The sequence below is a fragment of the Phaethon aethereus genome (assembly GCF_964289735.1).
Source record: "Phaethon aethereus genome assembly, chromosome: 3".
NCBI lineage: Eukaryota > Metazoa > Chordata > Aves > Phaethontiformes > Phaethontidae > Phaethon > Phaethon aethereus.
Window position 1 is genome coordinate 52294218 of NC_138576.1, and position 23029 is coordinate 52317246.

At 43.8% G+C, this 23029-nt stretch overlaps 2 protein-coding genes across 2 annotated transcripts in view; one reads left to right on the plus strand and one right to left on the minus strand.

The window, feature by feature from the left end:
* Window positions 1-7183, plus strand: part of ARMC2 (armadillo repeat containing 2) — a gene marked incomplete at both ends in the record, with an annotated part of 62342 nt that extends 55159 nt beyond the window's left edge. Inside the window, 3 exons of the mRNA XM_081998049.1 lie at window positions 120-252; window positions 2398-2555; window positions 7026-7183. Of these exons, the coding sequence (XP_081854175.1) occupies window positions 120-252; window positions 2398-2555; window positions 7026-7183 (449 nt within the window). The remainder of the gene's footprint in view (window positions 1-119; window positions 253-2397; window positions 2556-7025) is intronic.
* A 5408-nt stretch (window positions 7184-12591) lies between these two features.
* The window catches only part of SESN1 (sestrin 1), a gene marked incomplete at both ends in the record, with an annotated part of 85314 nt that continues 74876 nt past the window's right edge, over window positions 12592-23029 (minus strand). Inside the window, 9 exons of the mRNA XM_081998452.1 lie at window positions 12592-12678; window positions 14379-14523; window positions 14783-14973; window positions 15147-15259; window positions 16106-16253; window positions 17533-17775; window positions 19082-19264; window positions 20218-20418; window positions 21342-21407. Of these exons, the coding sequence (XP_081854578.1) occupies window positions 12592-12678; window positions 14379-14523; window positions 14783-14973; window positions 15147-15259; window positions 16106-16253; window positions 17533-17775; window positions 19082-19264; window positions 20218-20418; window positions 21342-21407 (1377 nt within the window). The remainder of the gene's footprint in view (window positions 12679-14378; window positions 14524-14782; window positions 14974-15146; window positions 15260-16105; window positions 16254-17532; window positions 17776-19081; window positions 19265-20217; window positions 20419-21341; window positions 21408-23029) is intronic.

Genomic DNA, 23029 nt, shown 5'->3' on the forward strand with positions numbered 1-23029 from the left:
TCCGCATCAGCAAGGGTATCCTTGCATTTGACTGCTTTCTAAGCATACATGTTTAATAACTAGATTGTAATGCCACGTGTGTGATAAATCCATCATCCCAATAATATTGTTTCCTCCAGTATACAAATTCATGATTGCTTTACTTGATGCAAAGAACGAAGATGTCTGTTTTTCTGCCTGTGGAGTTCTGCTCAATCTCACAGTAGTTAAGAACAAGCGAGATCTTCTTATGGAAGAAGGAGGAATTGGAAAGTAAGTTCCTGATTATGCTTACAAAAAAGGCAAGTTCCAGTAGTTTGGCCAAAGAGCTTCAATCAGAGTCTTTTTTTTTTTTTTAATTGTAGCCAATAACTTGTAATAAGGGTACATACTTTATAGATATTCAACATCTGATGTTCTTCAAGAAAAAGTCTTTCGTACTTTCTCATGTTTTTTGCAAAAGCATTACAGTGGTTTAGCCTACTGCAGAGCCAAGCACCATAGAATAATTTTCCAAAGATCCTCCTGATACACACAGCAGAGGAGAGTACCACACAACAAAGCGACTAAGGCATGGCTCTGCAATAGCTGCTTATGCTTGACCTAACTGGATCCTATGTGGGCTGCAGTTAATAGGCACTGTTAGTATGTATCTGTTCTAAGTGTGAGGATTACTTCAGGAACTATGATACCCCACATGGTCTCTTGCAATTTTTGTAACTACTTAGTACTGCAGGGAGAACTGTCTGATGTAGCTGTGCTCAGCAGAGAATAAATAGCTCCTGAGACTCCTCTCTCTGAGAGTTCAAGTTTAAGGCACTTAGTATAAGTGGTATTAAATCTTGAAAAACCACTGTGGATGCATCACTTGTGGCTTTGATGTTCAGATAATAGCGGATCCAGCTTAATTGGAGCAACAGGAAAGATCATGTTCTTATGCTTGTAAAGCAGTTGATACAGCCCACGTTTATGAAACAATATGCCTTTGAAATGCTTTCCTGTTCATACATCATATAATTATTTATACAATGTAAACAACACATAGTCTTCTCCGCCTTCCTTCCCATGTTCTAGTTAACTGACAAAATACAAATCTGAAAAAGAAGAATAAAAATAAGTTACAGGCAAATTGAATAATAAATATGATAAATTTCTATTACATAGAATTTCTGTTATATAGAATGTAGAATATTCTGTGGAATACAGAATCATATAGAATATAGAGTTTTCTATATTCTCTGAAAATTTGTGAAGAGGGAAGGAAAAACAGTAACAGTATGGAATAAATCTAGACAATTTGGAAGTGATTGTTAAGGAGGTCATCCTGACTGTGCCAAACCAGCTCTGGATTTTTGGAAATGAGGTTATTGTACCAATATATAGTGACCCTAATAAAACATGGACTTAGTCTCATCAGAGGGTTAAACTTAAAAAAATCAGGGCATGTTCTTTTGGCTTTTCATTAGATGTCTCCCAGTCTTCCAAAATGACTGCCTTCAGAGAAGAGAGAAAAAGCAAACCTCTTTTTGGTTGCTTTTCAATTACTGCTATTTTCAGCCATACCTGAATGTAATAGTTATCCCATGTTCCCTTTACTAATCACCAGATTATAAATCTCACAGTGAAGTAGAGAAGTGAGGGAAAGAAGGGGTCACAGAGTTGGGGAAGAGAACAGCAGTGAAGGATTACTATGAGAGGTCACTAGGGACAGCAGGTGAAAAACAGCATTTACTTCTGCTGCCCCAGGACTTGTGACCACTGCTGTTTGGTAATGGGAAGTCTGGATAGCTACGTACATAAGCTGGTGCAGGTAGAAAAGTTATAGCTTAATTTCAGAGTCCTGCTTTTGATCTAGCCTGCATTTGATATCTGCAAGGAAGTGAGGTTAGAAGAAAGGTTAAGAACCTAACGGTCCTTAATAAAACTGGCATTTCTGAGAGGAGTCCATTGGGAGTGCAGGCTGAAGAAATACAAGAAGGGGCAAGATCAGCAAAATAGTCAAACTTCACTGAATGTGAGAGGTAATTCTGTGAGTCATGGAAGTAGCAAATTTCTTTGGATTTGTCTTCTGGTCGGATCCTCTGATGTGTAATAAGCTGGACATTCTGACTGAAGCTATTTCTGCATTCATACCATCTTTTCCAGATGAATTCTTGGTGCCTCATATAGTTCGGCTCGCATTGCAATATGCAATACGCACGTACGTATAGACAAAAGGCATGTCCCCATCCTTCGGGAACTAGAGTAAATGAAAAGGGGGAAGTTACTGAGGAAGAAAGTAGCATCTTGAGTTTATTAATGTAGAATTTTCCTGCAAACTTTCGTGGAGTCTGCGTACATTTCCAGACTGCCTCAATTTTGAAAGGCTCAGGAGAAAACTACATGGAGCAAAACGCTGTTTTTGTTTGATAATGGCAGGTTAGTTGACTGTTTACGAGACTTTGGGCCGGCTGACTGGCAGCTGGCTTGTTTGGTATGCAAAACCCTGTGGAACTACAGTGAAAACATCACAAGTGCAACCTCATGCTTTGGAGAAGATACTGACGCATTGCTGGCGCTGCTCACATCACTCTTAGGTAAGATTCATAATCTTGATCTCTTTTCCTTAGTAAGAGAAATAGAAGGAGTAAAATCAAAGCAGTTTTAGTTTGGGTGGGAAGTCTGTCATACAGCTTTAAGTGGCTGGCCAGTATAGACTATCCAGCAACACAGCAGTCTGTTACCATTCAGCACATTCCCTCGGGTCTTATGGATTGCCAGGGTAGAATTGGCCACTGTCACTCCCCACTCTAGTTTGTCTAGTTAGCATGCCACTAGTGCTTTCACCAACTGCCTTTTTGTCTACTTGAGCCAACTATCCCATAGACCTTCAGCGCAAACGTACTTTTCACTGGCTGCGGGCCCTTCTGGCCTCAAAGGTCATTGCAGGTATTGACAGAAGCGGGAGCTCAGCTCTGATGCGCTTGGTTACTGCACAGCACTCACTGGGCAAATTGGGGAATCTGGCTTTTCCCCTTAGTTGGAGGGCTCTGTGGTGCAACAGGTTGAGCTTGCTGCTTGTGACAAGAGTCCCTTGGCCGCCCTTCTTTTCTAACCACGATCTCCTTGTGGGCAAGGACAACATCCTGACAATTCTTCATCTGCTCCCTAAAGCTAGGGAGAGTGTGCTCCTCCCCAATACAAGGGCTGGATGGTGTCTACAAGTGAATGTGAAGAACCTGATTCGCTTACCCAGTTGGATCTTTTCATCTGCACATTTACGTTTGCTTCAAATTTTAGCGAGTTTAATTGCTACGTCCAGTAGTCACCATATTTAATTTTCCTCCTTTATTTTATGAGCACTGCTTTGGTTATGATTTTATTTTGGGTAGATCATTTGCAATTATATTTTTTAAAAATCTTTAAAATCTAAATTGAATTGAAGCAAACTTTAGCTAATTTTGCTTTGGTTTTAATTGGAAGTTTACTAAAGATGTATGCTTGCTGTGGAGAAGGCTGCACGTTAGTCAGACCCAGACAGAAAGCGAGATCCCCATAGTCTCTTGTTTTTAGACAGTCAGAAAAGTGGGTGGATTTGTGGGGATTTTTTTCCCAGTTACAGCAGAATTACTGTTATTCATTGTTGTAATCATTCCTTGCATTACATTCCTTGCTATGATAGAGCATGTCTTAATGTGGGCAGTAATTCCATCTATTTATCTGAAAACACTCAGTGTTTCAAGATCATTAGTGCACTTTTTAACATTCTGCAACAGAACTGCAAACTTTACAGCCACAATCATGCTTGAATTTTCTGGCATGCTGCAAGGTGTGTGTATATATGTATCATTGTTTTGGAAAATTCTTACTTATTTTTTCCTCTGCATTTAATACTGCTTATGCCAGCAATTAATTTGACTGCAGAGTCCAGGCTGGGTAGTAATTGGAACTCTCATTAACTAGTACAGCTTTCATGAACTGGAAGTTCATGTACAATTGCAATTGCAGTTACAACTGCATTTGTAATGCAACTGTAATGACAATTAATTAAAACCAGGTCAGAATTAAGTCAGAAGGCCAGTCTTCCTTCCAACTACAGCCAGAAGAGAGCTGTGGAAAAAGCATATCTTACTCATTGGATCTGGTTCCTCTGTGTGTTAAGAGCCAACACATTTTAGTAATAGCAGCTGGTTAATACTGTCCTACATCTTCCTCCTCCCATTGTATCCAGCAACAGCCTTGAACTGTCATTGCTCCGATTCTATCATTCAGGAAGCAGGAGGCAACTGCTGACAGTCAGTGGACTGTACTTAAGCATCAGCACACCCTCAGGAAGCGGAAAAAGTGGAGCATGGCACAGCAGACACCTCACTTCACCTGCTGTGCTTGGCCTCCTCCCCTTTGTTTTTCTTTCCCTACCTGATACAAGATGACAGAAGATACAAAGGAGCCAAAAGGGAGTGGAAATAGCCCGAAAAGATGTCGGGCCTGAAATAGGCCGGACAAAGGGCGCCATTTGTTTTTCTTTTTTCCTGTCTGATCCCAGCAGCCTGAGGTGCAGTGGCACTGCTTTCCAATGGCACTGACATTTGCTGCTTTTCAGCTGCTCTTGAGTCTCATGTCACTTTATTAGCTCAGAGCTCCTGGAGGCTGGTGTTTCCAGGCCCCTGGCAGCATCTTTGCCTTGCCCTGGTCCCTCAGGAGCAGCAGTGGAGATGAGCCTCTGTCTTGAGAACATTATTCTGTTTCGTCTCCTTTCTCCCTCTCTTTTTTCCAGACTTTTCTTCTGCTCACCTTTACCTCCACTATCAATTTAAGGAGGCTACTGTTGAATCTCAGTACACGTGAACTATTACATGGCATGGTACTAAGTTCCAGGGCTCTTGGCCCCTGTCTTGCTGGAGTTACAGGGCTGGGTAGCCCTTGCAGACTAGAGTCTGTAGTCTAGTTTTCAGCTTCCCCCATAGCATGCAGAGCCAGTGTGCTTCTTGTTCCTGGGCTTGCAGCCAGTTTATATGCTCTTTGGCCAGTACCCAACTTTGCTAGGTTTGAAGAGGATCGTGGGAAAATTAAATTATCTGAGGATGCACAGCTTCCATGTGGGACACTGATCCTCACTGATGCCCAGTGTTACTGACATTCTGCTTTGGGAAATTTACTGTTTTGGTTCAACACTTCAGCTTTTGAACTGGTTCTGACCCTTCTTCTTGTAGGCTGGAATTCCTGACCTCAGTGATTCCACAAACATTCAATCAACTTCTGGCGGGAACAGCTGTCTAATAAAAAGGAGAACTGTCTCTTGCTGTGCGTTAGAAGACAGTTAATTTGGGTAGAAGAATCATGTCAGGAGTAGGCAAAGCAATTCACTCTGAAAATGAAAACCATAATCCTTTATCCTCCTCTTCAGGGTCTCTCATTTCTCTGCTACTGAGATTAATTTTAGATGTGTTGGGCTACTGTGCCATTCATAGGACAAAAGCTAATGAGCACAAGTTGCAATAAGAAAAATTCCAATTAAATATTAGGAAAATAAGTTTTCCCCATGGCAGGAGTCAAGCCTTGGAACAGGCTGACCAGAAGGGCTGTTGAATCTCCATCCTGTGAGGTGTTCAGTACTCAACAGTACATGGACCAGAGCAACCTAATCTATGGTGGCTCTACTCCAGAGGTCCTGTCCAACCTAAATTATCCTATGATACTATCAAATGTAGATCTGATGTCTGAGGCTGTTTTTTATCTCTGATTATAGGGTTTCTTCCTGCAGAGATATGACATGTCTTCCTTCTTGAAAGAATGGGATTTTTTTTCTCTTTATTACAAAAAGCCCCTAAGTGGCATCTTCTCTTTATGCAAAACCCCTTTTGGAATCTACCTCACAATCAGCATCTCCTTAATTTTGGTAATTTCGGAACATTGTAGTGAGTGGCATAGAAATCAAGTATTGTTGGCAGTTACTGGTAACCTTCTATGAAATGCAGCCCATCTCCATGCACAAGTAATGTTGTCTCTTCATTTGTAGCTGTTGCAGCTCAGGCTATATGCTCTGCATAGGCACCTTGGCATTCTTTTAAATGGGAATAGTTGCTGTTTGAGCATCTGTTTTCTAGACAAAGTTTGACTCAAAACGTGGGTAACAAGTGTCTCTTCAGCTCCAAGTTGTCTTTTACCTGCTGGGAATGTGCAGTAAGCTCTCTTACTTATTTAACAGATTGTGAATCTGCTGCTTTTTCACAGTCTAGGACAAAGATACGTCACGCTGCCCACTGGGCGCAGGATTGTATCTTCCTTTTAGGTCTGTTTATGGCCTAAGGGCTGTGAAATATCCGTCTGTTAAACTGTATGGAAGCATTTGTTCAGTATTATCAGTTGTGTTTGTAGATTCCCGATTCAGGAGCACGCTTCTGGTTGCAGATTGATTTCTTTTTTCTGTAAGGGTTTGTTTCTTTGCCATATCCAATGCCAGGCAAAATGGAGGGGGAATAATGAGCAACGACTTCCTTTGTTTCGTAACGTTGCTTGTCTCTATTAAGTGTGTCCTATTATTTTATTTATGAGGTTTGTGAGGAAGGGAGGGCATCAGCAATATAGTAACTAGTGTGGCTCAAGTTCTTTAAGTATGATAGTCGATAGAGTTTGAAAGAGTCTTCATGAACCAGATTAGCAGAGCAATTTGTGACAGGAAAAAACGTATAGTTGTAGTTAGATGAATTGGTTACTTACATTAGCAAAATTGCTGTGGGTAATGTGAAAACCTAACTAGTTGCCAGGCTGACAGTTACAGAAAATGCTTGATCTTGGAGATACAGTTTAGCTACACCTGTGGTGTGTGAGAATAAAAGAACCTGCAATACTCTTTCTACCGTTTTACTGACCTTAACATCCTTTATTTTCAGTTAAATCTAAGTCAGTCCCTCAGACAGTGGTGCTTACTTTTTCTTAAACATAGAGTTGTTTTTAAGCCATCAACATACATACAACTTACCAGTTGTGTATGTGCTGTGGTCATAAAAGACATAGTTGGGTATATTTTTATTCCGAACTGATAAAAATATTTTCCTTGATTACAGATGAAGAGCTAGCATTGGATTACAGCCTCGACCGTGATTTAAGGGACTGCCACAAACTGTATTGGGAAAGAGAGTTCAAACCTGTGGCAGAAAAACTCCTTGATAGAATTCAAAGCCATCACTCCTTTCTTCCAACTGTGATTATTACTCCATTTTGATCAGTCTTTTTTTTGTGTGTGGTGTAGATTGTACAGCTTTATATTTCTAATATACCCATACATTGCCATGGAGAGCATGACAATTTAATTTAAAAAAAAAAGTCAGTAAAACCTGGTATTTATATACTGGATAATATCTTTTGAGAAGCTTGTATGCCATTTTTGCATGTGTAATTACTTTTTACAATATATTTGAGCTGATCAAGCACGTGTTCAGTGTGATTTGCCATTAATTGCATAGTTTCCTTGTCTGGGAAAATGAAACAAAACTATTTGCCAAACTTTTAATTTTTAAAAGGTTAAATTACCGTGAGTACCTGGACCTCTGTGATATCAAAAATGCTCTGCACTATAAAAGAATGTTACGTGACAGGAGCCACATCCTACCTACAGACTTTGACACGCTTTTTGTTCATATGAAATTCTGTGACAGCGTAACCCAAATGCAGTTGGGGCATTCTGCTGTGTTAAATCATAAGCTTCACTCTTCAGACTGAATGGGGAAAGCTGCTCCCCTTTCATTTGGAGATCCCCCTTTCTTTACCTGATACTGTGTAGCTAGGGTATCCCAGCTCCTGCCTCGGTGCTGGTGGGCTATAGGTAGAGCTGCACTGGAAAGAGGCTTTTCTGAATTGGGACTTAAGGCAAAACACCCCTGTCCCTGATGTAAGAGAATATTTTTCGCTAGTCTGGTGTGTTCTTTCAGTTGTTGCCACATTCCCAGGAGCCACCTGTGTGCCTCTACTTCTCAGACCATCTTGGCCAGTCGTCTACCCTGGGCTCCTGTCTCCATCCACGGGGCAAAAAAAAGACTGCATCCTTCATGTTCCCTCTGACTGCTGCTGGCTTGTTTATTCATCAGTTTTCATCCTTTCAGTGTGTATAAGTCCCTGCTAGTAGCCCATGGATTAGCTCAGCAGGTGTGTCACTGGCCTCAAGTGTTAACAGCCCAATTAGCTACAGAGAGCTTTACCGACCTGACCCATTTGTCTCTTTTCAGACCTCAGATTACTAAGAATAAACTGCTATGCAGGAGCTGCTGGGCTCCTGGCTCTGATCCTGAGGGTCAGCAGCCTCACACGGTGATGAGTGTGCCAGGACAGCAAGGCTCCAGCCTGGCAATCCCTGCAGAGAGGCTGGAGGAATTTGTTTCTCTGAGGCAGCAGTTCAGAGCTCCCTCAGTGGCACCGCTGTACCTTTGGCAGTGCCCGGACCTCTGCTTCTGGGTGAGGAGACAAAGTGAGGAGGCTGGGAAGTAGAGCGGCAGTAGAAGAGCAGGGAAACTTTTTTCCTAGTTTAGGTCCCTGCTTCTACATTCTTGGGGACTTCTTTACTGTTGATGGGGTAGGGGAGGGGAGATCTCATGGCTCAGACTGTGGGAGTGAGGAGGAAACTTCAATGAAGGTAATGAAAATTCTCAGCATTTATTTTGTCCCAGCAGCTCGGGTATTTCTTGTGACCAGCAAGGCTCAGCCCTGCAGCGAATCGCTTCGGGAGGGCATGCAGCAGTCTCAAGTCACTGCAGTCCGCAGGAGGGAACTGCTCAGCAGTTTAGTGTGGTGTGGCTCCAACAGCAGCTCTGCTGAGCTCAGAAAGATGTCAATTATCATTCCTTCTTTTGCCATTTTAATTTTAGGTGAAGTTAAGGGGGCAGATAAATAGCTTCAATGCCCCGTTTGTTTCTTGGGAAAAAGAATGGATTTGCTTTTTTGGGTATTAAAGAAAGACTGATGGTTAAGTACTCCCCTGTGGGGAGGCAGGTAGAGGCATTTGTTCTTGGCATTTGCATCAAGGCAAAAGGCAGGCAAACACCAGGCTATGTAAGGCAGGGTGGGGATGCAGTGGAAAAGGCCTTGTGGCCAAGTCCTGTCAGCAGGTCTAATCAGAATTGACAAGCACCAAGTATCTGTCAGAAGACACCCCAAAACTGATGTTCCGCTGGGGTCGAGGTGGATATTTAGGCAATTGGGATTCACTCAAAGAAAATGCTAGTTATGCATGTCAGTCATTGCTGATCAAACTGTAAACAGGGGCCTGGAGTGCTGTGTAGTGTGTCCTGTAACACAGGGCAAATTTGGGTATCCTGTAGTGGAGAGCAAAGCTGGGGCAGCCTGTGTGTGTGTGCTCTGGCCTCATGTTCAGAGTGGGGCCTGGGTCTGCTTCAGGATGAGGCGCGTTCAGAGGAGCTGGGCAGAGCAGAGAGGGCAGCAGAGGCCTCAGGGGCACCTAACAGCAAAACCCAGCAGTGGCTTCTGTGGAGCTGCACCAGCCTGTGTCTTTGAAAAAAGACCAACTTGTGAGTAACAAGAGCAAGCCCCAAAATGCTGAATTTCTGATGTATCCTTACGGTGTCTTCTACCATTTGGGCAGCTTTGCCACAAACCTCAACGAAGAAGCTCCTGTGACTTCAGGCACCCATTCCTGTTTGGTGACCACGTACTTGGCCTCTGTCATGCTCTACTCTTCATCGGGGTTGGGGTGTGTGTGCACGCATGCACGTGCAAAGTTTTCAACAACCTACAAAGAAGATGGAAAGGCAAGGGCTACTGGGGAGGGCTCTCAGCTGCTGCTCACAGGGCAGATGGCTCTGCCATGCTCCTTTAAGCACAGACTCAAAAGAAAAGCCTGTGTGGTTCTGTTGTTTTTTGTTTTCTTTTTTAATAGAGTCCTACTTGAGCCCACACAGCAGCCAGCCATTTAGTTCCTTTCACTCCTGCTGGTGCACCCAGATTCCTTCCACGCGTTGCCCCGCAGCCTTTGGACAGGAACCCCTGACAACGTGCTCTTTTGGGGTGAGTTGCCAGCACTACTAGCGCCCACAACATCTGAGGTGCACGGAGGTTGCTGCTGCGCACCTGAGCTGCTGCACTTTGCAGCCGCAGGCCGAGGCTCTGCAGCAGCTACTCGGGAGCTGTCAGGGCTTACAGCCTGCCCCTCATGCCCTGGCATCATACACGGCTGCTGCTCCGTGCAGCGATCGCTGCTTCCATGGAGCTTCTGGCAACGTAACCATCTTCTTGTTTTTAAAGACTAAGCCCATTGTCTTTGGTTGCCACTGTGTGTAACAAACAGCCTTGCTTGTTCTCTTCTGCTTAAGACCACAAACACCTCAGCCTTTTTAATGGAAAATCCCCTGCCATTTCCAGGCCCTTTGTCCAAAATCAGTAAGTAAGTCGCTCTGTCTGTTTGAAAATGTGACCCTATGAAGCCACTGACACACACACGTGTACATACACACACTGACACTCTGCAGTGTTTGCTGCAGGTACCTGCATGTGGCTGGAGAGTGTAGGATGGAAACAACCAGATTAGGCTTCTCAATAAATTTCATGTCTACCTTTGACCACCCCCAAAAAGCAGCAGGAGAATAATGGGGTGCTGCAGCCACTCTATTTACAGACTGGAAAGATACTTCTTCTGTGGCTGTAGGCATAGCTTAGCTTTACGATATGCCCTTAGACAGGAAAGTTTTGCTCTGTTTTTGGAACATTAAAAATCCCGTATTTTTAGTTAAGAGGAAGCAGCAGATGCTTCCTGTTAGTCACAACAAACTGTCAAAAATTAATGTTTGTCCCCTAGATCTTTTTAGATATTTTAGCTTCTCGGACTGTAAACTGAAAACTGTTCTCAGGATGTTCTGTAGCAAGAGAAACCAGTCTGAGCTAACTGAGAACCAGGCCAGGGGACAGAAATCTGAATTTAATTCTGCCTGCAAGCTTGGGAAAATCCATTTCTTTCCTGCCTTACAAACACGGCTCCTACCTTCCTGTAAGCAGGTAGGAGTTTCTACACCGGAGTGCACTAAAACCCCTGTTACAGCCAGCTGTAGGAGCATGTCCAAAAGAATTTGTCACTCCCTTGCAGCAAATCCCCCTCCTGCTGCCTGTTACCTCTTGCCATAAAGTCCGCAGTCTAACTGCACCGACCTGACCATCCTTCTGATGCCAGATAGCTTTTTGGCACGAGGCTAAGAAAATTAGCAGCCTAATCTGGAACTAAGTTCACTACAGGAGGATTTGAAAATGGGTTTAACTCTTAAAACAATATTTAGAGCTAGTTATTGAAAATAAGTGATTATATAAACATACAGTTGGAATCTGTGATCATATCACACCCTTTACACCTGTGAGGAAGGAAAAAAAGCCTGTATGACACAGTACACCTGAACAGAGGGTGGAGGGCTATGGGAAGGGTGAAAACATCAGGAGTATGCGAGAGGTGTTCCTCTTTGCATTGAGGTTGAAGAATTCATGGTTTGTCATTTTGTTTGCTTAGTTACTGTTTCAAACATTTTAAAATGGTCATTGAACCAGTAAGTAAACCAGTAAGAACAGAAGCGTAAAGTTAAACCACACAAAAACGCCAGGAGAAAAAGTTGTTACCTTTATTTAAAAAATACCAGTAATACTGACAAATTTAAAAAGCAATTCGCACTCATACAAAAGTATTCAGGTGTTCTCCAAAACCACTGTATATTAAACGTCAGCATTTTAATCATGTTTTGATTTACTAAAAATAGATGGTTTTTAGCCTAGTTATTTAAGCAACTGCAAAAATCAGTAAGACCAGCATTGGGCATGTAATACAGTAGGACTGTTTGGCAGTCTAGAACAACATTCCCCCATCTCGTCCTAGCTCCTCCTCAGTTCCTCCTTGAAAAACGGGACAAGAAGCTACTCAACATGTCACGTAGTTAGGTCTCAAAAGCTCTGAGGACTTGAGTCCCCTTTGTTCCATCCGAAGACCATTGCACCTGGGAGCTCACCAAATAATGCTGAACAAGTGTCCTGCAGCATTTTAAGGCTAAACTATTTGAGAAAATTGACTGCTATCTTTCAAATTCTCAGTGTGGACAGAAGAGGTTTAGTTCTGATTAAAGAAAGAAATCTAAATAACAAGGCTTTTTTGAAACCACACACAATAAAGGCTCAGACAATAGCAGTGCTCACTTTCACTTTTAGCTTAACTGGAACAGCCTGTGTCTGTTCACTCCACCAGCACAAATAGCAGCATCAAGATTTTCTAAAATTATTCTCATAGGGAAAGCAAATGTCGTCAAGTCCCACTTCTTTTCACGCTCCAGCTCCCGCAGCATTTGCCTTAACACAAGATTTATGTATCTATCATTTGCTATATTGCCACAAGTCCATAGAGTGTCCCGTGCTGTCTAAAGCCAAAATACCATGAGAGCAGGCAGCACTTCTGCACAACCCTGTCTTTTCAACTGCCAAGCGCTCACTGCCGAGTGGCAGCAGTGATATTCCAAACATGGAGAGAGCTGAGACTAAAAGGAGTTATGGCACAATGAGCATCTTAACTTATAGCTACCGTTGGTCCTGAGGCTTCGTATCTTCCTCTGCCATACTGCAGCTGCAGAACATTCCAACGTCGACAGGCAGCCGGAGACATCAGGTCATATAGCGAGTAATAGCTCTCAGAGCGTAAAGTAGTTCGGCTTGCATCCGAGCTTCTACCAGAAGCAAATTTACATGGACCTTGGGGAAAGAAAAGAAGTTAGGCTTTACCAGTGTGCTCACGATGAGGTGCTCCAGTGAAAGGAAGTCTGTGGGGCTGTGGTTTTCATATTAGCGAGAGCAGCGGGGAAGCGCTTTGCGTTTCAGCTACCACGATAACGAGTTCTATCTGTAAAGCTCGCAGAGGGAGGAAAGCTTGACCAAGCGCTGTGTGTAGTATTGCAGCGCAGTGCTGCAGCGGGTCGCAGGTACACCAAAGCAGGGCCAGGTTCACAGGAAGAGGTAGTCATCCTTTAGCAGACCAACTGGTTTAGCTGGAAAAAACAGACGGGCTTTCAAGCGCACAAGCCCTTCTTCAGCAGCAGACTATGCGCAGCTTGAAAAGAATCGTTCAAATTTAGCTCAATTGAGTTAATCTATTAGCTAAAGGCAAAGGGGCAGTTGGTACCTGTGGAGCAGAAGGGGTTGTTAGCAAAGGAAGAGGTGATAAGGTCGTTTGCCCCTGTGGGACAGAGAGAGAAACACACAGGTAATTAATTATCACCTGAAAGACATGGAGTGGTTAAACTGAGGTGAAGCACAAGAAAAACAGTAACATGCCGTAAAACTATAATCTTTATTGAGACAGAAGTGTCCAAGTAGCTACCGTAGGTAAGACTTTTCATTCCCCAGCTCATCTCCTCAATGTCTTTACTGTATTTCTTTGAGGATGAGATCAGAAGCTATGTGGGGAAGGGGGTGAAAAGTATTCTCTCACTGACAGCAGGCTGGCTGTGAGTTTGCTCTGGCACGCGACAGCTGTGTGTGGTTTCAGTCGCCTGATTTCCGCAAGGGTGGACATTCAGCAACACGTACAGGTGCGATACTGGATTTTGATGGCTATGGGGATGCAAAGTTTGGGCTTTCAGGAAGGGGTTGTGTGCCGCTTGAAAAGCTCGTCTCTATCGGTCAGTCTAACCAAAACAAACCCAGGTAGTATTTTACTTGAACAACCTTAAATCACTGTAGTTATAGCACCCGTATTCTAATGGGGTCTCTCTAAACTATTTGCACAGAGTTTAGCAGGAAGTAGAGCCTCTGATGATACGACCACTAAGGCTCGTATGTGTTTCAGCACTGTGTCAACGTTCATTTTAAGTGAGGCCTAGAAGTATTTTCCTGAAGAAAAACTGGAGGATGTGAACTGGGCGGAGCAGATATCCAAGAGGTAACAGCAAGACAGATTACTGGCAGGTGCAATTCAGACTATAACCCAGCAGCAGGACCTTAGACTTTCATACACAGTAACTGCTTTGGGGCCATTGACACTAAAAATGACCGTAGGAGTGCAAAGATCTTGGGCCAGCAAGCATGCTGGTCTGGGTCCGAGGCCAAGGGTTGGATCTCTCATCGCTTCCCTGCCCCTCTGGGACACAGGCAGTACCACCAGCTGACAGCGGAGGAGAAAGCTGCAGTCGAGATGGAGCTGTACCCTTTACATGTCTAACCTCCCCATAGAGTTGAGAGCTCGCACAGTCCACGTTAGCTGTTAGCTAGCAAACGTGCAGTAGGAAAAGAATTATTTCGGCCTGGGAAGCACTACACCTCCTGCTGAATTTACTAAATGTGAGCAGAATCCCGGTAACATCAGCTAAAGCTGAAACGCCGGCTGGGTAGCTGCGGCTGTTAGCGTGGCAAAGGGATCTACTGCCCGTGTCCCTCAGAAGCTATGCAAACCGTACCTTCTCAGAGTGTTCAAACTGCCTCCAGAAGCTATCATACATTCTTTTTGTGGTCTTCTCAGGAGTGCAAACCACAGTCTTGATATAAACTTTAAAGCTGCGGTCCAACAACTGATTAATTTCACCATAGTCATAATCATCGTATCTGTTCGGAATGGAAAGAAAAACACTTTCATTTTCAAGAACCCGTTATTTCACTTGCTTTGTTTGTAAGTTCCTGTGACAGAATAAATTATTGTGTAATTTGTACCTCTACTGGCCCTTCCCCATAAATAAAAATATGTTTAAAAATACACACGTTTGTTTAATAAATAGCTTTGCTTCAATCTGAGCAAGAACACAAAAAAAAAAAAGCTGATGCTAAACAAGTCCTACGTATATAGAACAAAAGTAGTAAAACTGACCTTATTCCAAACATACAATGAATATAGTTCCAAATAGCGCGTCTTAGCATTGAGGTATCCACGTCTTTGTGCATGGCCATTGTGTTGTAAGTCAGATTATAAGCAATATGAAACTTCTCATCAAGTAGTTGTCCCACATCTGGGTAAAGACGATTCACCAAGGAATAGCCGTGGTCTTCCCAGGAATAATCCTTAGAATAAGTAAAAATGCAGAACGGAGCATTTCAGAAAAGAACTTTGTGAAGACCCAGTGCTTTAACGTAATTCATCTCAGGTTACAGCACAGCAATGTCCAGGTTTGGCGTTTGGCACAACAGACAGACTGCGCGCTCAGGCTCCTGACAGCAGCCCCCATCCTTGTTACCTGGACACGAAAGGTGGGCACGTGCATTCCATGCCTGGAGAAGTCTTTGTAACCATAGCTGGTATCCTCAAAGTGACGAGACACGTCTCTTGTTGGTGCCGATTCTTCATCTTCTGTTAATTTCAAACACAATTTCACACAATTTTGGTAAGAACAAACTGGAAGTGTGCTAGTGGAACTGCTACAGAAGAATGGGAGCCTCTGTGCTTTTTAAATAAACACACAGTTTCACTGGACTACCCGTATTAAAATTCTTTGGTACAGCTCAGTGTGACTGCAACTATGGTTTTTTAGAGGCAACTCCATGAAAAACACTCAGATTCTTTCTTACAGGCAAACATCTTTTTCTCCCTTCTGTGATGTACCAGCCTTCACTCTCTCTCCCAAGTCTAGGGGACACTCTGCTCCCAACTCAAGGGGTCTTAAAAAATGTCAAGGGAAAATCTGCTTTGGAACGGAGAGCTTATTAAAAAGTGAGACCTCCAAGACTTCCATGCCAAGTTTATTATAGAGGAAACTCTGTTGAAGAGCCCACAACAACCCTAAAGCTTGTAACAATTATCTCACTGTTAATCTGGAAAGTAGTGTTTCATACACGTAAATAGCTAAGTGTGTTAAGGACTTCTTTTTACAATGTCTTGTGAGATGCTTAAATCTCTTGTGAAACTTTTAAATCTCTCTCTCGGGATTCCATTTCTGTTGGAAATGTCTATTAAACATAATATTATGATGTTACGGTGTGTTTGAGAGAAGCCACAAATTGTGGCACTACTTTGTTTTTAAGTGTTCCTGGAAGGAAACAAGGCACCCCTAATCTTGATCCCATCAAAGAAACAGTAATGTTTTTGAGACATCTAATAACACTTTTTTTCCCCCCCCTTTTGCAGCAGCAGTAAGTATTTCTTCAAGTGATTTGGAAATGTCTAAACAAATATAGATACACTCTACATCTGTTCTACCTGAAGAACACACGAACATGCTTTCTCGCTTCTCTCTTTCAAAACGTGTGGCCATCTCTTCCTGGCTGGCTTCCTCTTCATCTCTACACTCCTGTAGCTGCTTCATTTTCTCCATAAGAGCTTCAACTTCACAGACGGACTCCATAGACTTGAAAAGGAGAGAAAAACATTTCATTTCCATGTACCAAGAACTGTCAGTGATGGCAGAAATGTCAAGCCAGAAAATCTAAACGTGAGCTATGTCCTTCATTTACATCTTTAAATACTGATTTTTCGAGGAAAACAGTTCTTGAAAGAAATCTGTACTGACCCAACAGTTCAATATTTAATAATCTTTTCTCAGTTAGATCCCTGGTATTTTTAGAGTCACATATTTTAAGAATCACAGCTTTTTGGAACAAGTGGTTTTTACACTAAAATTGAAGTAATTTCTCTTACTTAATGTAAATGTTTAACAACTGAAAAACAAGGCGCTGTAACAGAAATTCTGATAGAGGAAGTAACCACAATTTACTACCCAACTGTATTTTTCCCCTTCTCTGCTCACAGAGAAGAAACATACTGAAGGAAAAAGGAAGAGCGAATGTAAATGCAGATTTAATGAAGCCTCAAAGGAAAACTAGCGCAAGATAATCTTATTTCACAAGAGCTGTTTTAACACCACAACACTATTAATTCAGTATCTGGTCTTGTAAAAGTCCATCAGCACAAAGGAAAATAAAGTTATCTTCAATTTATACAGTTCTGCCCTTTTCCTCTCTGCCTTTTGCATTCAGCTTGTACCTTCAGAGAAGCAGCAAGCTCCATCAAACAAAATTTAAATGCCACCCACACTGTTGCAGTAAAAGAACCTGCATTGAAAATACCCTGTTATCACTGTTCTTAAACCAGCTTAGTTCACATCATGCTTTTTACTAAGTGGAAGCAAGTACAGATCAGTGAGCATAAGCGCTGCAGGCAGGAAATAACTGTTTTAGAGACAGAGTCGGAAAATTGTGAATGATCTGTTGCATAATGTATCAGAAACACCTCAAGGCAACAAAGGCAAAGACTGGAATCAAAGGAAGAGCCATCTTTCCACTGCACCCACAAAAAAAAGCGTTCCTGGACACCGCTGCTCAGGACACGTATCATGAACTAGCTGGGGCCAGGAGTCATCTCAGTTTGCGTATATGAAAGACAAGAGACTAAAAAAATAGACAACTGAGAGATTGTATCTTTGTCTCTCCCTTTAGTAACTTCCCCCAGCTTACCCGTGTCATTTCAGCTTCTCCTAAATGTGTCTTTTCAGATAGTTAGCCCTCAACTGGATTAGGCTAATCAACCCCACCCTCACTGAACGAAAAGAGATGGGCACCCTCCATGTATTAAGTTAACAAAAAAACTACTGCTATTGAAAGAGATTGTTTGTTCAGACAGATACTTACCGGAACACTTCCAGTTGGGCTGGCATGAATTTCATCCACCCCGTGGTAACCATTCGTAATATCGCATATGCAATAGTTACTGACGGAAGGGGGCCTGAAGGTGTGACCCCCTTCGCAGTCGATCTCCGGGCTGATGCCACAACCAAAGGTGAAGGAAGCAAGGGAGTGGTAGTGCGTAAGGAGAACGACCGCGTGGATCAGCTCTGCCAGGGACCAGCTGTTCTCTTCAGTCTTCAAAAGTTGCTTGAAAAATAACGCAAGACAAAAGTATTAATTTTAAAAAGCCATTCAAATGATCCCACCTTTAATGGAGTTTATCAATACATTTCTTTACCAGAGAAAACTATTTTTCCAAGGTCCACAATTGCTTCCTAACTCTCTGCTGCCATTAGCGTGCTCAGTGTCCCCTTGCCAGGTTACCTGCCAGCCACAGCCTCATGTGGTTAAAGCCACACATGAGGCGACTTCTCTCCCCTTTCTGGCCCTCACCTCCCGAATCAGCTGGGGTTTCTATTTCACACCATATGGTTTGTATTGAGGCCAGACCGACTTGCGTTGAAATTCCACACCTCTGATGAAGAGGCAACCACAAAAGTCGCCCGTGTCTTCAACTGGTCTTTACAGTCTCAGAAAACCCTGGCAACTCCTTGCGGATCAGCTGTCTAAAACCTGGCATCAGGGCCGGGCTCCCTCCATCTTGTCCCTGAGGGTGGAATGCTCTACATCTGACAGGAAACTTCAAACCCCAACTTCCCTTTCAGGCAGGAAAGTGTGGGAGGTTTGGGGCCTTCTGGCAGGGTGCGCGCCTTCCCCCACCGCCCAGCGGCATCCTGCCTCCCAGCGAGACCTGCCACCGCCCCTCCACCTGGCAGACGGTGCCGAGGAAGTCCCAGCGCCCGCTTCCTCCGTGCCGAGGGTGAAGAGGAGAGCGGCGGCGGCGGTGCTGCTCCAGCGACCGCAGGCATGCCCCTGCCGTGAGAGCTGCCGTCGCTGCACACGCGCCGCAAGCACCCTCGAAGGCGGCCGAGGATCCGGGTAGACCTCAGAGGAGGGAGCAGCCGAAGCAGCTGCTTGGGGGCTTGTACCACCACCCCTCCCCTGGGCTCTTCTGCCAGCCAGCTCCCTCCAACCCAGCCTGAAAACTAAGCCTGTGAACCAGCTGCAACTGAGAGAGAACGGCGGCCATCGGTGTTCAGCCTAACTCTGGCAGCATCTCAGAAACGCTGAGGGGGTTCTGGCTACGGGAAGCGCACGACTTCAAGAAGCGCACACCTGAGCACATCCTCATTGCACCAACAGAATCCTGACGTGACAACTCTGACATGCCAGTGTGTTGTAAATTAAATTCGTTAGTTGTTTGAGACAATTAACGTTCACATTAGTTTTACAAGGGCGCAAGAGATATTACATCATGCAGTATCACAGTGATATAACACTGAAATGAAAGTCAAGTAACACAGAACATCTCTCGCTCTGTCAATCCTAAGAGTCTGTGATTTCATTTACTGAAAAATAAAGGTACATTCACAGTACTCCATGAAAGATTTACCTCGATATGCTCCTTGGTGATAAGCCAAGGCCGGTGAGCCAACATTTTGTTCAGTTCTCCTAAATTTTGCAGTTTTTGAGGTGCATTTTCCAGGCCATTCAACCATTTAGGGTCTCCACCGACATGAAGGAAGTCATTCACATGGAGGTTAACAAGGTAAGAGCACTGATGTCGTGCTGCAGCCTAGGAAGGAAAACACAATTGTGATACAGAAAACAGTTACAGTAAGTTAGTGCTTTATGACAAATGCCATAAGTCATCATTTCCTCAAAATATTCAAGAATAAGACTGGCAGTGATCAAAGGCTGAAGTAAAAAAAAAAAGGGGGGGGAGGGTTAACACATCAGCCTCTTTTGGATATTGTTCTCACAACATAAATACTCCTCATTACACATTATAACAATGCTGGCTACAGGTGCAACATCTTCCTATATCCAAGAAGAAGTAGAGGCATATATTATATGTCCTGAAGCAAGTAATCCATACTGCATAGTAGTCTCCAGTGGGGAAGAAGCCAGGCTGCCTCTAGGTGACTCTTTGCCAGCTAAAACAAAAGCATGTTTTAGACTGCATATAGCAAGAGGGCAGCTTTTCAGCAAAGAATAGACCCAGTATCATTTATTCAAACAGTAACACCTTCCCCATCAAATTAAGACACAGCCCAAAACTTTAATTCAACTTCAGCAGGCAAAGATGATTGCAGTGGCAGATTGGAAATTATGAAATCAACCACTTCTGGCAGAAAACATGCTTAGAATTTAGACATTCAGAAACGGATGATGGGACTATTGAATTAGAGGGAGCTGTATTCGACAGGACACATATAAACAAGCTTTCTTGAAAAACAGTTTCTGAGATACTAAGGAAACCAAAAATAAACAATTGTCTTATTTTTGTAACAGGTTCTTTTCCCCTCTTTCTCACATTCCTACCAAAACTATGAACATAAAGTTCTGGTCTTATGAAACAATCTGTAAACCAGACACAAACCAGCCTACTCTGCTTTTCCCCTTAGCTCCCGATGAAATGCCTTTCCAACTAGAAACTGCAAAACACAGTAATAACTGCTATTAAACAAGACCAGAGATTGTTGCCAAAGTGGCTGTTTCTGCTTGCTGCTTTATGTTCCAGCATACCATTATCCCGATGTAGTGCCGGTAATGAAGCGGGAGCGGACCATCCATTTGCAGTAGATAGTGCTGAGTTTTTAGAAAGCTTTCAAGATACTGTGGGTGAAAAACCATCACCAAGGTAACATTGTCCAATCTGCCCAGTGTAGCAAAAGAATCTGCAAACAGCGTGTGCATCATGGCGTCTTCGTTTCCCACTTGAATTGTCTGATTGAGCAGAAAGGACAATTAGCAATATCGTCCAAGAAGTACCAATGAAATAATACATATATTACCACAGCACCCAGAAGCCCCAGTGAAAGGTATTATATTATAAATCTATTAACGGCATTAAATCAGTGCACATAAGGCAAGGCACATAAAATCCCTTTAATACCTCTCATTTAGGAGGTCACAAGTGGTTTTGTCAGCAAAAGGAGATTTTTGTCTTAATGCTTCCTCCTGTGCGACACTGACTTCTCACTTTTAACTGTCCCACCTTCACTTTCTTGAATGCCCCAAATTGAGCTAACTTACTTTATTATAACAACAAAAAGCTAACTGAATAATCATTTCTACTAAAGGAAAAAGAGAGAAAGAAGTATAAAACTAGCTAAGATGATAAGACAGAGAAATAAAAGGAAATTGAAACTTAAGGCACTAAAATTCCTAGAAAACCACAGGCGTATTACTAACTTTTCCTCTGCTCCAAATTCTCTTACCAGACGATCAGAAGAGAAGCACCTGAAACGCTCAGCCACAGCACTCTGAAGCTTCTCAGATTATTCAGAATGGTAGAGGCAGCTCAAGAAAAAGTAACCCCAGGCCAGGGGGGCAGGTGCCTTGTGGACCAGTAGGAAATTACATCCGGATGTTCACAAGGAAACGGACACTCTTACAGAAGACACTACTGGGTTTCTCTTATGCTAGATAGAAGTACAGGAGGGGTTGTAACTATTCCAAAGCTCCCCAGGGCTCTCTCTGCGTCTGCAGCCTAGAACTGTGGCCAAAGTCTCACCAGGACCGAATGTGATCACGACTGAAAATGTTTTGCAGCTCGGCAGCTGTCCTGAAACCAAATGTGGGTTACTACTAACAGGGTGTTCCTTAAAAGCATAAAGTTCACTGTGTACTTGAAAACACTACCACACCTCCTTCTCGGGGATGAATCTGCTTGGTCCGTGTCCCAGTGGTCTAGGAATTCTTATCCCAAGTTCCTAGAAAAGAAAATTACACCATCTCAGCATTTCGTTATAAACAGCTTTTCAGCTGTGGTTGCAAGAAAGAAAAGAATTCTCCGTTCAGGGCTGGGTACTCGTGGTACTCTTACACGGGTACTTTTACTCGTACCATTTGTACAAATGCAAATTATTTTTTATATAGGTGCTTTATAATTAGCCACGCTTGTTTACAGTGTACTGCCCCACTCCAGCAACAAAAAAATTCAACAACAAAGGCCCTGCCAACCGGAGAAAACATGCACGAATTTATATGCACACACACACACAACACAACCTGGTTCACAGAAAATTCTGCATAAAGCATATTTTGGCAGGGTGTCCGGGACAAGGAGTTCAGTACACAGCCGGCTGCTGTGTGGTTGTGCCACTGATACAAAATGAGACCGATGCATGTGTGTACATCCGCAGCACGCCAGCACATAACACTCTGTGCATCTGTCAGGAAATGAAACAGCTGTAACCCTAATCAGATTTCTTTTTCCCAACCTCAAAGAGCTCTTAAACTGCCGAAAGTACCTGATCTACATTTGCATCTGCTTTCTTTTCGAGACAGGATAAATAGCTGTTCGTGGCGGGAGGGAGGGAAGGGTTTTTGCTCAGTCAGAACAGCAGCAACCACGTCCTCGCACACGCTTCTGCGGACATGCCGCCTCGCAGGTAAGGGGGAGGCTGGATACCCCTCCATCAGTTCACCGCTTGCCCTCTCCCTCAGCTGGATGAAGCTTTCTGCCAGGCCGACGGCAACCCGGCCCTTCGTGCAGCCGAGGAGCAAACTGCGTAAAAGACTTGGGTGCATTTGTGTCCCGCCGGTTAAACCGCTCCCTTGGGAAGGGTGGGAGCCACGGGTTCAAGGGCAGCTTCTGCAGGGCAGAAGCAGCCCTCGGAGAAGGCACAGCAGGGTCCATGGGGCATGAACCAAAGCAGGACACGGCCTCGCCTCGCACCTTCACGCGGGCTCGCCTCCCCGTCGCCGCAGAGGCTCACTCCTCCTCCGTGCACCCAGCACCCGCTGCAAGCCAGCTCTCCCGGCAGGATTAGTCCCCAGCCAGCGGCACGGCTTCCCTGGGAAGACGGGAGCCCCACCACCAAGGCAGCTCCCAGCAGGCTGCGGATGCACAGTGCTTTTACAGATGGGAGGGACCTGGGATTAGAGCTGGGGATGGAGATGAGTGCTAAACACGAGGCTATATACAAACTAAAGGTCTGGGCTCTTACCTGTTCCCTCTCCCCTGGTCATCGTTTAAAACACATCCATTGCCTCCATTCCATAGCCCAAACCACTCATCTTCTGATGATGCCAACCCCATCTGTGTTCTCAACTTAGATGAATAAATACTGTGTATTGAGCCAGTTCAGGCTAGACAGCGCAAAGGGGCTGCTTTAGGCCTGAAGGAGCAAACGCAGTCCCTAAAAGCTGCCTGCCAAATGCAGTTTTACACTTCAGTACGTTTTCCCCACATAGATAAAGGTTGTTATAAACAAGCAATGCTGGTCTCGCTCGCTATTGCACTTCTGTCTTTAGCTGAGGTCTCTATTCGCATGAGTTCGTCATCGGAGAAGCGATTTAATTAATCAGTTACTGGTCCCTGAACTTTCCC